Raw genomic sequence first — 16,919 nt, 5'->3', positions numbered from 1 at the left:
ATTTGTACTTATTGTACATTACTGGATTAAAATCTCAATTTCTAAAAAGTGGACTTAGAGCCCTTGCATGTTAAGCCAGCGATATGAATAAAATATTAATGAAAAGTTGAATAACTTTTACAATTTTCATCCGACTTAAATTAAAAAAGTTGATAAATTTTGTTTTTATTTTAGATATTCTTACCAAAAACAATAGTTATAAACTGACTGAGTTACAGATCGATAAGTTGACGAACATCACTGAAAAGAGTTTTTTCAGAATAACTTCTGTATTTGAGGGTGTTTCTGAAATTCTTTGACATAATTTGTAATGTACCCAGCAAGCCCTATAACCCACAGTAGGTCGTTTTCCAAGTTTTTTTTCAATCGTAGCACCATGTTAGCATGTTTAAGCAGCTAACATTAACACCGAAAGCTCTAGAATTCGAATATACGAGTTTTGACCGTTAAGAATAATCTAGGCTATTCAGATGCAGATGGCAGTGTTTATAAATAGTGAGTGCGGTTGCTCTGAGTGCGAATGAGTCTAATTTGAAGCATCGTTAAGCAAAGACATCAACTGCATTTGTATAAAGTGTATGTGTATTTCTGAGTGACTATTTAAAGTGTTGTTGTATAGATTTAAATAAATAAAGTTGTTAAACATTTTAAATTACTAAACTGCTTTTATTTGCAATCAAACGTATTCGGTTTATTTAAAGGAAATAAACCTTAGTTTTTAAAAGGTAAAAATGTAATCATTTTCATTTTAGTTGAGACCATTGATACCTTGCTTTTCCTCCATACAAACGGGGCCCACCTAATGTACATATGTATGTTTCTAAGAAATTCCTAAAAAAATCTTTTATTTTTAAAGTGTTTCTGGGAAAAAATATAAATTTAAAAGTTTCCATTTAAAACAATGTTTTAATTTAATATTTATATATGTATGTATAATCAAACATTTGATATAGATAAAATATAACAAAAAGAAACTATATTGAGCAGTGCATCTTATATACCCTTCACTAAAGTATACTTTAAGAATAATAATAAAAACAAGTAAAGCTACGTTTCCGCATACACCGTAATCGGCACCGAATACGAATTTCCATACATTTGCACTGAAAAAAGGTTCGTTTCAGAAATCGGCAACGAAAATTGGGAACGTAACGAAAAACCTGTCATTTGTGGCCGGAACGAAAACAATTTTAAGTAGGTTGTTTTCGGTAATGTAGGAACGGAATTATTTTAATTATTTTTTTATTTAAAATTTAAAGAAAATCAAAATAAATAAAAAAGATGAATTTTCGTTATTGGAAGAGGAAAAAATAATAGATTTTGTCAAAAATATTACATTTTGTCAAAAATAATCAAATTCTATTTCTATAAAATTAAAAAATAATTTCGTTATGCCGCACGCACCCAACTGAAACGAAAACAATTCAGAAACGAGACTGTGACGAACACTAACGTTTTTCAGTTTCAGTTTTCGTTATCGGCGCCGATTACGGTGTATGCGGAAACCCAGCTTAAGACAGCTGGCCAAATAAAAATTTTAAATAATTTTTTTCCAAAGTTGTTTTTTTAATTTTTTTTGGAAAAAATTTTTTTTCGAATTGTTTTTTAAATTTTTAAAATTCAATTTTTTTTTGTTTTTTAATTTTTTTTTTATATTTAGCAAAAAAAAATTCGGGTTAAAATTTTTTCCGATTTTGACCCATTGTCCAACTATGGTCTTATATACGTCGTTGCAAAGGTCATTGAAATATCTATCATTAGATATCCATATTGTCTATATTAATGACTTAGTAATCCAGATATAGGTCAAAAACAGAGGTTGTGGACCGATTTTCTCGATTTTAAATAGCAACCCAGCCGGAAGAATTCCGGAAATATTGATGTATGAATCGTGTATGTAAGTTATTTGGGGGCATCGGAAAGTTTATTTCAACAGACGGACATGGCTTAATCGAAACATTTGTACAATATAAATTTATTCAAAGTATTGGCCACAGTTAGCTATGACCTTTTTCAATCTTTCTGCTAACATATGGATTCCGAGCTAAAAGAACTGCGAGATTTATTGATGTATCAATCTTGTATATCAGTTATTTGGTGTCATCGAAAATATGATTTCAACAGAAAGAATTAGCTATATCAACTCCGCTATCTATAACGATCAAATTACAAATGGTATGAAAAACTTATATATACACTTGCCAATCATGGTGAAGGGAACAAAAATATGTAATTAAAATACTAATACAATTTCCTTTAAAGGCATTTAAATATTGATTACTTTTCCATTTAATATTTCTTGCAGCATATATTGATTTCCTAACTATTTCACCTGTTGCCTCAAGTCATTGCTTATTCTCTTTATACATTATTTTTGTTTTGCATTTATTCCTTATTTAACCTGGTCTGATTAACGTTTAACATCTTATTACAAGAAACAATAAATAAGTAAGCAAACTTTACTCTTGAGAAAACTTAATGGTGAGAAAAATAATATATTTACATCACTCTATACAGAATTTCTAAGTTTGTGGTTGAAAGTGTAGACTAAGAAGCATGACGTGGGCTAAACTATTGAAAACATATTATTGATTATGTAAATAAACATTAGAGGAGGTAAACTATAATGACATGACAAGATGAGATAATAAATTGTGCATTCTCCAGAGACTTAGTGACTCATGCTGCAGCAGAATAGAAAAGTGTTTAAAAAAAAGTTTGAAACATTATAAGATTCCATAGGGGAAACAAAAACACTCATGTGATGCAAAATGCAGAAATGGAATAAGAAATAAAGAATTGCTTTATTTGAACTAAAAAATTAAGTTTTTTATTAAAATATATTAAGATTAATATGATATGAATGGTCAAGCCTGTATTGAAAAACGAATAATTCTAAGTCTATGGAATGTGTAAATTTGTACTACTATACAAAGTACTGAAAATTGTTCGAAAATATCAAATGACCTTCAAAAAAGTACGATCGTATCGAATAAAGATGATGGCTTCAGAACAAAATCTGCACCAAACTGTGATACTTTCTGAATGAATTGATTTTTCGACAATAAACATATCGAGGGACTATATTCAAAACTTGAGTTATTAAAATTCAGTATTCTACAATATTTATACCCTACACCACCATAGTAGGGAGAGTATAATGCGTTTGTGCAGATGTTTGTAACGCCCAAAAATATTAGTCTAACACCCACCTTAAAGTATAGCGATCGACTTAGAATCACTTTCTGATGTCCGTCCGTCCGTCTGGTCGGCTGGCTGTCCATGTAAACCTTGTGCGCAGAGTATAGGTCGCAATTTTAAAGATATTTCGATAAAATTTGGTACATATTATTTTTTCAGCCCAAGGACCAAGCCTATTGAAACTGGCTGAAATCGGTCCATTATTTCACCTAGACCCCATACAAATGTCCTTCCGAATTTGGACTTTATCGGTCATAAATGTTTAATTTATATATGTATCTCCACAAATTCCGCTCCAAATAAGTTTTATATACACAAAATTCATGTCACCAAATTTCGTTAAGAAAAATGTTTTTGCTCTTTTACTTAGTGTAGCGTATTATATGGTCGGGCTTGACCGATCATACTTTCTTACTTGTTTTTAAAAGCAACTACTGAGTAATTGGTTTTTAAAATTTTGCATTATTGTGGACTTTTGCTTTTCAAAAATATTCAATGTGTATGTATGAATATGATCAGATAGAGGGTTTTGCATTTTAATAAAAATAAATTATGTTGATTTCATTTATGCCATCTGTCATTTTCTAATGTTATTTATTTGAGATAGCGGCTAATCTAATATTAATGGTTAGACTGTCGAACGCTTTATGCTAATAATTATGTACATAAGATAAAAAAATAAACAATATTAAACAAAATGTTGTAGAAAAAAAGTTTTTTTGAAGTTTGATTGGTGTAACTTATCATAAAAATAATAGTATGCTGGTGTTATTGCGCTCTTCTAATCTTGCAAATTCTTCCACTTATTTGGCTGAATAGATAGTGGACAAGAATATATAGGTTTTGGTTCAATATGTCCTGTATAAGGTTGAATACGAACTGGCAGATCAATGTGATCTGTATCAAAATTTAATTTATATTTTATGGTAGCATCTGTAACATATAAAAGAGATCTTAAATTAGGCACAGTAGGATCGTACTTTACTCGTCCTGGTCTAATGGAAGAAAAAAAACATAAGTTTGTCATCATAATAATTATTAAAGAAATCATAATTTAAATATTCAGCATCAAACGCTTTTTTCTCATTGTGAATTTGAACAGTCTTCCTGGCTTCTCTAGTATGTAATTCTAAATTAATTGATTGGCAATTTAAAATAAGACACTTTATTAAGCAAATTCCAACTTAAACCATTTACTTTTATTCCATGGACGTTAATTTTCCAAAAACAAAAAGGTAAAATATGTCCATGGTAATTAATTTCAGAATCGGCTTTCGCTATTTTGATAAATGATTGAAAAATATTGTTACGAAATTGTACTTGAATTCAAATATAACAATTTTAACGGCTGATTTAAAAGTAGCATAATGCTTTCAAATAGCAGTACTGTAACATATCTGTAAGAGCTTTCAGTTGACCATTGATCGTAAGTATGGCAACGCTGTTTGCTGCGACCGTATATTCGAATTCGAATATTCAGTTAAAGAAAGTATACCTCAGATTGCGTATGTATTAGAAAGGTCTAGAATATACGAGCTTTCACAGTTAAAGAGCAATCTAGAGTGCAGATGCCAGTGTTATAAATAGTGGCAGAGGTTGCAGTCGTTAGTGAGTTTATCAGAGACGCTTCGAATAAATATCAACTGAGTGTTTTAAAGTAAATTCGTGTACATTTTAAAGTGTGTCTGTATTTCTGCGAATTTATAAACGTGTACAAACACTGAGCGACTATTCAATTCTGTTGTTGTACGTTTGAATAAGTAAAGAGTTTTTTTTAAACTACTAAACGACTTTTATTTGCAATCAAAAATATCCGGTTTATTTAAAGGAAATAAACCAACATTTTGAAAAGGTTAAAACGTAACAATATAAAAAAACATGTATTGCAAGAAGAAATTATTCCAAAAAATATTTGAAAAGAAAGTGGGTTTTGCATTCGGGAAAAATGAATTGTATAATATAGAGAAATTACAAAAATTCAAATAAAACAGCAAAAAAAAAAAATATATGTTCGTTATGAAATTCACACCATAGATGAGGGCTGAACATTTTACCATCAAAAAGTAATTTTCGTGAGAATCAAAGATAGAGGACTTTGAATATAGTCCCTCGATATGCATCATCGCTTAGGTTGATTTTACACGAACTATGGCTGCCAAACATGTGATATTTTGAAATGTTTTTTTAACAATGCAAATAAGGTTATGATCCATTTTTATTAACCCTAAACTCGGAGCTGTCAAATGGTCTCAAATTCAACTATTGCGTGAATATTGAGAATCTATTTCATTGACATAAAATTTAGATGATAGACCTTACAGACCATAGAATTTCAAAATAGGGTACCTCAGATATGTGTATTTAATAAATTCTTGCAAATTTGTGGTTAGTCAAAACATCACAAAACTTTGTAGATTTAACCATTATATTACAATTACACAGATGGACTAACTCTAAATATTTCTAACTGTAATGATTAGCATGAAATTTCAATAGAGGAGTATTTGAGCTTATTTTTTGAAGATGGACTCCTAAGACTTCTCAGGAGCAGCGATGAGGGGTCTCAAAGTAGAGCAACTAAATCATGCAGAATTCTTAAATTCTTTCAAATTGTTTGTGGTTTGTCTAAAGACAACTTAATGAAAATTATAGACTTCATGTTAGTACTCAAAATATTAGAAAACATTTTTTTTATTTCTAAGAAAATCCCACCCAAAAATGTAAAAAACCATAGTTCACAGCTAAGTTATATAAAAGATTATAACAAAAATACAAAAATTGATTTTTTTTTAAATGATTATTACAACGCCTGCCATCCAACAGCCATAATGAAAATAAATAATTTTCAAAATCACGCCAACATATAATAAAAATAACAATTTAAGTAAAATAAACAAAAGCACTTTGATAATCTCTATAACAACAAATTTAAAGTGCTGCAAAATGTCTATTTAATTGTTGTTTCTTTTTTATCTAAGTATAAACGAAATTAAAATTTGTAAACTTCTTCATCATTTCCAAAAGAACCTTGAAATGTCACTTAACAAAAAGTCAGGCTAAAAACCCACAAACGAGAGAAAAAAACTAAAACAAACAAAAAACAATTTTTGATTAGTAGCCAGAAATTAAGACTGAAATTGGCTTAAGAATTTAACAAATTACAAAACATACAGAAAAATTCCATAGCAAAGGAACCTACATATGTATCTACTAGGATATCCTATGAGATACTCATTCATCCTCATTGCTACACTTAGAAAAACAACTGACATTTATTTAAATATTGTTTAATTACAAAAAAAAGAAAAGAAACATGTCTCTGGCTTAATCTTAGCATAGAAAGGAAACAAAAACCTGCATAAAACTTCTTTATTTCTGTTTTTGTGTTTTTATGGCAAAAAAACAAGATAAATAAAATTAATACATTTAGTAAAGAGAATGTGTAATTCTCTTACCATACAGCAAAGTAAATGACAGTCTTAAGGTTAAATATCATTAGTTGGTTTTGTGGGTTGGTATGAGTTGGTAAGTCTACATGTAGGTTTCTCTGTAAGTTCTTGAAGTTGTATGAGGTTACAAGGTAGCTAGCATCTGTTAAATACAAAAAAATGGTACTTTAAATACACCACACTTCATACTCACGTACCATCACATAAAAACTGACAAGCTTACATAAAAACATACATTTATTCATAGTTATTTTATTTTTATACTGTTTTTTTTTTGTATTTGGCTTAAGCACCACGTGAGTGTAATTAAGTTATGGATATAAAGTTGTTATTTTACTATTCAAAACTAGCAGTAGCAAAGGAGATTACTGAGGAAGATAGTTGGTAGTAAAAATTTAGCATAGTTTCAGAGTCAATTGTGGCTTCTAAAAGAACGTAATGTCTTCCTTTTGTTCATAATTAGTGATATTAGAGTTTATATTAGTGCTCACTGCCTTCATACCCCTTTCATTATAGTCAAATACAATTGAAAAATAAAATATTTTTACGAAATCGCATTATCGATTTGAATTTAAGGGTCTTTGCAACATTCATTATGATTATAGACATCTCTATCCGGGTATTATCTAAAACGTTGTTTCTAAATATTAAAAAAAAACATTAACATTAAAGCTGCTAAAAGCTCTAGGTGATCATTGTGGAAATAGAATAGAAAATTCATGAAACTACTAGTAGATGGCACTGTGTATATAAATAGTAACAGCGAGTTGTGGGGTGAGTTAAAAAAATATACGCTTTACTTAAAGGAAATAAACCACTGTTTGGTAAAAACGTAGTGGACAACTGATATAAAATTTAGACGACGGACCTCACCAAACATTGATTTAAAACATCAACGTCAAAACATCACAAAAGCATAGAGGGACAGACTCTAAATATTTCTAACTGTAACGATTAGCATTAAATTTCACACAGGCGTAGCAGAGGAGCATTTGAGTTCACCTTTTGAACACAAACTCCAAAGACTTGTCAGTAGCAGCACTGTGAGGTCTCAAAGTAGGGCACCTCAGTCATGCTGAATTTTTAAATGCTTTCGAATTTTTTTGTGGTTTGTCTAAATATCTAAGATTGTAATAAACAGTCCAAAAAACATTATATGCATTTGAAAATTCAAATTTATTAACTTCACCATAATGTATGACCAATTTGTTTGTGTTTGTTAAATAATACAATCATATGTAAAAAGTTTTAAAGCACGAGTCCAAAATGTATTGACTTTGAATTTGAAAATTGGGAAAATTTTGTATTTTCATATTTTCTTGCCGAAAAATTGCAATTATATTTAGCTTCTTAGAAGAAGTTCCCAAGAGAACTTACAAAGATTTTATATTTTGTGTATGACGAATTTGTTCAAATGTTTAGCTTATATTCTGAAACATTTTTACAATATAAATTTATTCAAAGTATTGCACATTCATAGCAATGGCCTTTTCCCATCTTTCTGGAAACATAAGGATTATGAGCCAAAAGAACGTTTCATTTATTGATGCTAATAATGAATCAAGCCAATATCGGATACTTTGTTACAAAATGAAGGGTGTCCCAGATAGAGCGCTCTGCATTAATCAAAAGAAATAGCACGGCAAAACTTCTCAACCAGTTCATTCTAAATACTTTTTAACAATGTCGATCCTTGTCATGATGGAATATTACGGTATGATGTCTATCCGCATATTTTACTCATTTTTCGGCAAATGCTCACTTCAACTGAATCTGTTGCATTTGGTACCGGTTCTCTGTTATGGTCTGGCCAGATTTAAGCAGCTCATAATAAATAGGACCCTTTTACTCCCACCAAATACAGAACATTACCTTAGAGCCATGGATATTTGGCTTTGGTGTCAATTCGGCTGGTTGTCCGGGATTCATCTTACGGTTTTGGTTAACGTAATGGATCCATTATTCATTGCAAGTAATAATTCGATGCAAAAATTATTTTCTTTTGCAGCGTTCAAATCGTTTTGGACATGCAATATCGTCTTCCGACGTTTCTCGACTTCAGTTCGTAAGGTACCCAATTTCCCTGCTTTTGGATGAATCCTACTGCTCGCAAAGGTTTGGAAATTGCTGCTTGAGTTCATTCCAATGATTTTTCATATCCTAGTTGAGTTTTACAACAATCTTCCAATTCTTGGTCTTAATACTTTTTTGGGTATCATACTAGGATAGCCTTAAATTAGAAATCTCCTAAAATATGATAATGTTTTTGTGGACTTTTTTTTAATTTTTTTTCAATGAAATTAGTTTTTAACTATTTTTTTTAACTATTTTTTAACCGAAAATATTTTTGCCGAAATTTAGTTTTTAACAATTTTTTTTTTAAAGAATATTTTTAACCAACAATTTTTTCTAATAACACAGTCCAACATATTGAGACTTTTTTAATTGGAATTCTGTAAGGGCATGTTGAGTATGTAATGAACTTATATTCCAGCTGATCTGATTTTTTTTACAATAGGTCAAAGTTTAAATTTTTTGATCGAAGGGAGCATTATACTAACTGAAAAAACTGTTCTATGTTAATGACTGAGGGAATTCCTATTGTCAGAGATATATTGTGAAATTTTATGGGGATAATTTTTGTGGAAGATGTTAAAACTCTATCTAAACTCTTTAGGGGTCAGTTTGACCCCTTTTTTCGAGAAAATCAAAATAAGTCCTTTCAAAAATTTAAAGCTTAAAATATTCTACGCAAATTTTTGAGGGAAAATTTCAGTTAGGGTCACCAAAGATACAAAAGTTGTATATAATTAATTGACAAATTTACACGCCACTTCGGGTATCAGATTTTTTTAAAAAATCGTCAAAAACCTACTTATTCCTAATGATCTGGAATTTAACATATAAATAGTACTTAAGGATATCTATACAAAACATAGGTATGCAATATTTTGATTCTGCCCTCGGTACATTATGCATTCGTTTATTGGAGGGTATACATCTCATTTTAAATTGTTTATCCGCCTTGTCGATAAAAAACCTTTAGATATTGCTAAATTAAAATTCACCTATGACTCTATTACTTTTCTATACGATTTCGCTTATCACGATTATTTTCAAGATTATTATTATATGCGAAGATCTTGCAAACAGATATAATGCTGAAGGCTAGGCATAATATTGAAAATTTTTTATATAAAGAATCGAAGAGTCACATGTTCTTATTACAAAATAATTTATTTATTACCTACTCATAATAAAGTAAATTAGAGAATAATAAAGTTTTTGAAAATCACCTATTTTAAAGCTAAACTGCTATTTTTCTAACCATCTCTATATAATCCCTGTAATCTAAATGATTGTAGCAGCACAAATATACAAATATGAGAAGTAATGGAAGTTAAAGTAGTAGAAGTGGTCGTAATATAATATTTTTTTTTGCTCCTGTGTTATTTTCCCCATTTTATTCCTTAATTACTGTTACATTCAACGTACGAATGAGCACTCATTTGTAAGTGTATGTATCTGTTTTTGTGAGTACTTTATTTATACTCTTCACCAAAACAAGATACAACAAAAAAACAGAAAAAAAACAACCAACAAACATTTAATAGAAAATGAGTATTACAAAATAAAGGAAAATAAATAAAAATAAAATAATAAAGATGAAAATTACTTTCTTGTCATCCAAACTCAACGTTCGTTTATGTTATTAATGGCTGAGTTTTTTTCTCTTATTTCATTATTTATTTTTTTTTGTTATTTGTAATTTTGTCACAACAACTATATATACAAATATAGTATTTATTTGCTAATGTTTGTGACAACTATGATTATGTATTTACTTTTAGTCCTTCACATAAACACACATATATCTAAAAACTTTCTCTTAAATATTTACACATGATAACTTATGTTTATATTGTTGGTGTAAGTTAGGAAACAGACAATTGAAAGAGCAAATGTGTGTAAAATATGTTAAAGTCAAGCAAATACAGGACCACAATCACCCACAGTTCATGCAAACAAACTGTACATATGAAGTAATTTCCTTAATTAAGTTATAAATGTCTTGGCCACTGTCCATAATGTCTTTCACACAATTCACCGTAATGCTTGTTACAACTAAGAATTATTGTAGCTTCTGATAATAGTAAAATTATTTATTATTGTATAATAGCTGCAGCAATTATTAATAACATTTTTAGTATATAGTAATTTCCTTATTTTAACATTTATTAATAATAAAAAATCAATTAATTTGTAGCTGATTACTGTTACAGGTTAGGCTAATAGCTTGTTATAACTACAAATTAGTTTTAAGTGCTGAAAATGTGTTAAATATTAACACAAATTAAATTCAGAATAATAAGGAAAATATAAAATTTTTCATTTTTGATAATATATCAGTGCGTATGATTAATATTAATTCAGCACTTGCTTTGCAAGACGTTTCACAGTTTTTTTGTAAGGCAAATATTCATTACATTTGAAAGATAACACAGTTCAACAACAAAACAATGGATTGAATAACCACTAATTAGAGTTAATGAATCATGGCTTTCTAAGTACAAATATGGTCCAAATTTTAAATTCTATGGAGAGGTTTTTTTTTAAATTTTTAAGTAAAATTGTGAACGGTTAGTCCGATATTATACAAATAAAACTAGAAAAATTGAAATTTACATAATCTTTAATCCGTTTATATATTGCCTTTTAATCAACTCAGTAGTTTCGGAGTTATAATCGGAGTTAATATTAAAAAACTCATGAAAAATCGAAAGCTGAAATTATTTAGATTTATTGATTTATCGTAAAGCCACATATAATAGCAACAAAATGAGGTATCGATTATACAAATCTATGAATAGTTTTCGTATTTGTGTACAATAAAGTGAATTCGCTCATTTTCACAAAATTTTAGTTTTTTGTTTGATATACATAAAATTCAGTAGTTAATGTTCTTCTTTCGATTGATTGAATTTTGAAAACATTTTCCCCATACTATGTGCAAATTTTTATATATATATTGCGTTTCAATCGGCTGAGTAGTTTCGGAGTTTGGAAAAAAAATATATTTTTTTTACATGAAAATAGCAAATTTTTTTGTTTTAAAAATTCATGAAAAATCGAAGACAGCAGAAATTGTTTAGGTTTATTGCTTTATCGTAAAGCTACGTATAATAGCAATAAAATGCGATATCGATCATAAAAATCTGTGAATTCTTTTCGTATTTATGTACAATAAAGTGAATTCGCCTATTTTCAAAAAATTTTAGTTTTTAGCTTGATATACGTAAAATTGTGTAGTTAATGTTCTTCTTTCGATTGATTGAATTATGAAAACATTTCATCCATACTATATACAAATTTTCATATATATATTGCGTTTTAATCGGCACAGTAGTTTCTGAGTTATAATAACAAATTGGAAGAAAAAAATATTTTTTTTTACATGAAAATAGCTAATTTTTTTGTTTTAAAAAAATCATGAAAAATCGAAAATGGCAGAAATTGTTTAGATTTATTGCTTTATCGTAAAACCATATGTAATAAGAACAAAATGAGATATCGGGTATAAATATCGATTGATTCTATTCAAATTCATTCACAATTAAGTGAATTCGCTCATTTTTACAAAATTTTAGTTTTTTGTTTGATATACATAAAATTGAGTAGTTAATGTTCTTCTTTCGATTGATTAAATTTTAAAACATTTTCTCCATGCTATATTCAAATTTTCATATATATATTGCGTTTCAATCGGCTCAGCACTTTTGGAGTTATAATAACAAATTGAAACAAAAAATATATTTTTTACGTGAAAAAAGCAATTTTTTTGTTTTAAAAAAATCATGAAAAATCGAAAACGGATGAAATTTTCCTGATTTATTTCTTTATCGTAAAGCAACGTATAATAGAAACAAAATGGGATATCGGCAATAAATATCGATTAATTCTTTTCGAATTTCTTCACAATTAAGTGAATTCGCCCATTTTCACAAAATTTTGGTTTTTTCTTGATATACATAAAATTGAGTAGTTAATGTTCTTCTTTCGGTTGAATGAATTCTGAAAACATTTTCCCCATGCTATTTAAAAATGTCCATATACATATTGCGTTTTAATCGGCCCAGCAGTTTCGGAGTTATAAAAAAATATTTTTTTTACATGAAAATATCAAATTTTTTTGTTTTAAAAAAATCATGAAAAATCGAAAACTTCAAAAAAATTTCAGATTTATTGATTTATCGCAAAGCACATATAATAGCAACAAAATGCGAAATCGGTCATAAAAATTGATGAATTCTTTTCAAATTTATTCACATTTAAATGAAATCGCTCATTTTAAAATTTTGTGAAAATGAGCGAATTTATTTAATTGTGAATAAATTCGAAAAAATTTATAGATTTTTATGGTCGATATTTCATTTTGTTGTTATTATATGTGGCTTTGCAATAAAGTAATAAACCTGAACAATTTCTGCCATTTTCGATTTTTTATGAGTTTATTAAAACAAAAAAATTAGATATTTTCATGTACACAATATATTTTTGGCTCGAATTTGAATGTTAATGTTAATAATATCGGACTAACTGTCTTTGAGTTATCATTAATTATATGGAGAAACTTCTAAAAAAAATTCACAATTTTACTTAAACATTTTTTAAAAAAAACCTCTCCATAGAATTTTAAATTTGGACCATATTTGTACTACTGGAACCACAATACTTTAAAATTGGGTAGTGGTTTAAAAATCATCAACAATATTGTTTATTTAATATAGTAGCTTTCCCAATTATTATGTTTGAAAATTTAAAAGTAATTTATTGATTTTTGTTCAATATAATTATTGAATAAATATGATTTAAAGGACCTAAACATTTCGCTACAATTGTTTGTACTTGTGGATTTCTTTGAAGAAAATGGCTTATCTGGGAATTGTTTAAAACTTACAGAGAATGCTATCTTAAAATAAAGTAAAAATTAATGTTAATTTGAAACATACGTTTTTTGCCAACATACAAACGAAGCCACTGTAGAACATAAACCTCTATATATGACCACACGTACGTATGAGTAATAAACAAAACAACTCATTTTAAATAAAGTATACGCAACCTCAGACTCTGTTTAACCGCAACAAAATGAAAACAAGTCAAAAATAAATTAATTGCACACAGCAGCAAATTTCGGTTAAACTTTGTATATTTTTTTTTTAATATTTTAACAAATTGTAACTCATTAAAATCAAACCATTATAAACATACAAACACTTAAGAAGACGTACATTCAACTTTCACACCAAAACATGGCAATATACTCATACTTATTATGTTAAAGTACTCGCCATGTACTTAAAAGTGTGTAAAATTACATTTTAATGTTAGAAAATACATCACAGTAAATAGTCTTAAAATAAACATTTTAAAAAATATACTTAACGTGATATTAGAAAAAACAAACATGTCTAAAATAAATGATGGACTCTTGGAGGTATTTCTTCAGTGGTTGTAAGGGGGATATAAAATATGAAATATTTAGAATAATAGTAAAAAATAAATTTAAGTGTTACATGAAAATTACATTACAAAGAGTGATCTGTTATATTTCGTACAATTTTTGTTTCAAATTCTCAAACTAAATTAACGGAAATTAAATTTTTGTTAACATTCATTATTATTAAATATTTTTGCTAAATATTTGCATAAAGAAAGTTTTAACAGAAACCAACATGTTAATGTTACCTCTGCTAGGATCTCTGACATGCCTTTGTTTGTATGCAACATTACGGCTCAATATATATTTAGTAAAAACTGATGTTAGAACGTGACAAATTCATCAATACAATACATCAATCAATACATAAAACTGTAGGTTTAAAGTAATATCATTTATCTCCCTTATCTTATCTGCAAAAAGGCCTCACATTTAGAAACTATGTATAAAATGGCTGAGAACTAATGTTCTCATTGTATTTTTCTCAATAATTAAAAACTGAAATAAAACTTGACAACCACTTCTTTCTAAATAGTATTTAACAGGTATTGCAACATATAGCCGAGCGTTATCATAATGGAATATTACGGTTTCATATCTGAGAATTTTTTGGCAAATGCTAGCTTCAAATAATGCAGTTGCGCTTGGTAAAGGTTCCATGTGATGGCCCTATTTCAGGAGCTCAAAATAGATATGACTCGCTTTCTCCCACCAAATACAGAGCATTAGCTTGGTGTCATTTCAAATACGATTTCTTTCACTTCGGGTTATCACAATGAGTATATTTTTCATCGCAAGTAATGATTTGGTGCTAAACTAATTTTATTTTATAGCATTCCAGCATAATTTCAGACATATACAATCGTTTTTAAAGGTGTCTCAGCTTCAATTCATATGCCAACGTCTTGAAATTGCTCATTGACTAGCTCTGAAAATTTAGCAAGCTCTTGCTGAGTTGGACAACAATGCCCCCAATGGTATTTAAACTTTTTTTCTGGTCAAAGCAATTTTTGTCTTCCGTGTCGAAATCACCACTTCTGAACCGCAAACAATCTCTTGCTCTTTGTAACCAATGAAAGACATTCACCATAAGAATTTCTTTTTTGTGTACAGATATTTTCTTGAATTTTCTAGAGTTTTAATTTCATTAAAATCGGTTCAGCAGTTATTGAGAAATTTAAAGCTAAAGTTGAACTTTTAATTTTATATAACATTTAGTATGAAAATGCGGATTTTTGTTTGTTTTTTGCATCAGCTTTAATTATAAAAATGTTTTAAGATGATAAAAACAATTAAGAAAGTATGTTCGGTCAAGGCCGACCATATAATACCCTACACTATAATTTATTTTCGTGAATGATTTTCGGAAGAGGGCATTACTAATTATGGACCTATCGCCATTAGGTCATGTGATTTATGTCTATATGAATGTTATTTCTGTTGAATTTTAAGTTTGTAACAACATTTTTAAGCGATTTATGCTTTTCGGAAGTGGGCTATATAAGTGAGCTATGAATTATTATGAACCGATCGCTATGAAATTAGGTGACATGAATTAGGTATATTTAAAACATATTTGGCCCGAAAAAAATGTATGTACGAAATTTTTTTCTCAATATCTTCAAAATTGCGACTTGTACTTTGCGCCAATCATATGAACAGATAAAATAAATATAAAAAAAAAAATTGGGAGTAATTTCATTCAAATGAAAAAAATTGTATGTATGGACTTAAAGAGGACGTTATTTCCAGTCTACTGTTTTCTAATCCAACTAAAATTTTACTGACTAACCGAAAAATTCGGTAAATGTGGCAAAACGATTGACAACAACATTGGTTCTCATAATGAAACTGTAGTAAAAAGTGCCCCAGTTAAAAAAGTGTAGAAATAGTCCCAGTTTTTATATTTTTATTTCTTCCCTTTTTATTTCAAGGACATAGTACGTAATATTCTAGGTCACACTGTTAGCATACCCATAAAATATGACATAAAACCATGTAATAAATTGAATATACTTAAACTAATATTAGAATAAATATGAAAATGAGATTAAAATTTTACAGTAATTTTAACTTAAATATAAAAAAGTAAAAAAACAAACATAAAAGAAAAAACAAAAAATTATAAGAATGAAATTTAAAGCTTACGATTGGCCATTACGGTAAGTGGCAATAAGGTGACCGCCGCCACTAAGTAGACTACAACAAGCCAGGAAGAATTCATGATGGGGCTGGTATATAAACTGGTTTTTGTCTTACTGCTGCTACTGATGATAACAACCTTCTTAGACGTTTGATGTTTGTTGACGCTGTTGCTGCTGTTGCTGGTGCTGCTGTTTTGTTTTGAAGGAAGAAGATGTTGTCGTTGTTGGCAAGGCTGTGGCCATGTTGATTGTGTTGTGTTTCCGCTGGATGTGATTAATTTTTCCGCTAACAATGCCATTATAATACTCAAATACTTATACACAACACACACACACAAAAGCTAAAGAGTAATGTGCTGCCACAGACACAACTACAATAACATTTGCTTGTTATAAATACAGCTACACAAACTCACTCTGTCAAATCTTTACTCAAGCTTACAGCAGCGATACAGTTACCGAAACAAGCAAAAATGTATGTCTCGTTTGGTTTAATTTAAAAGTCTTCTTGTGTATTTTTTTTAAACAAATTTCGTCTTTTTTATTTTTGTATAAATTGTTTGTTGTTGCTGTCGTTATCTAAACTGATGTTATTTAAATTTGATGTTAAATAGAGGGCTTTAT

At 28.6% G+C, this 16,919-nt stretch overlaps 1 protein-coding gene across 1 annotated transcript in view; it reads right to left on the bottom strand.

Moving 5' to 3' along the window:
• Tbh (Tyramine beta hydroxylase) overlaps positions 1-16,613 on the bottom strand; it is a 99,440-nt gene extending 82,827 nt beyond the window's left edge. The window contains exon 1 of the mRNA XM_065508613.1: positions 16,300-16,613. Coding sequence (XP_065364685.1) covers positions 16,300-16,594 — 295 coding nt within the window. The 5' untranslated portion in view covers positions 16,595-16,613. The remainder of the gene's footprint in view (positions 1-16,299) is intronic.
• Positions 16,614-16,919: the final 306 nt, after the last annotated feature.

Source organism: Calliphora vicina, chromosome 4, assembly GCF_958450345.1.
Source record: "Calliphora vicina chromosome 4, idCalVici1.1, whole genome shotgun sequence".
Lineage (NCBI taxonomy): Eukaryota > Metazoa > Arthropoda > Insecta > Diptera > Calliphoridae > Calliphora > Calliphora vicina.
Note: the sequence above shows the minus strand (reverse complement) of the source record. Positions and strands in the feature narration are given on the sequence as shown.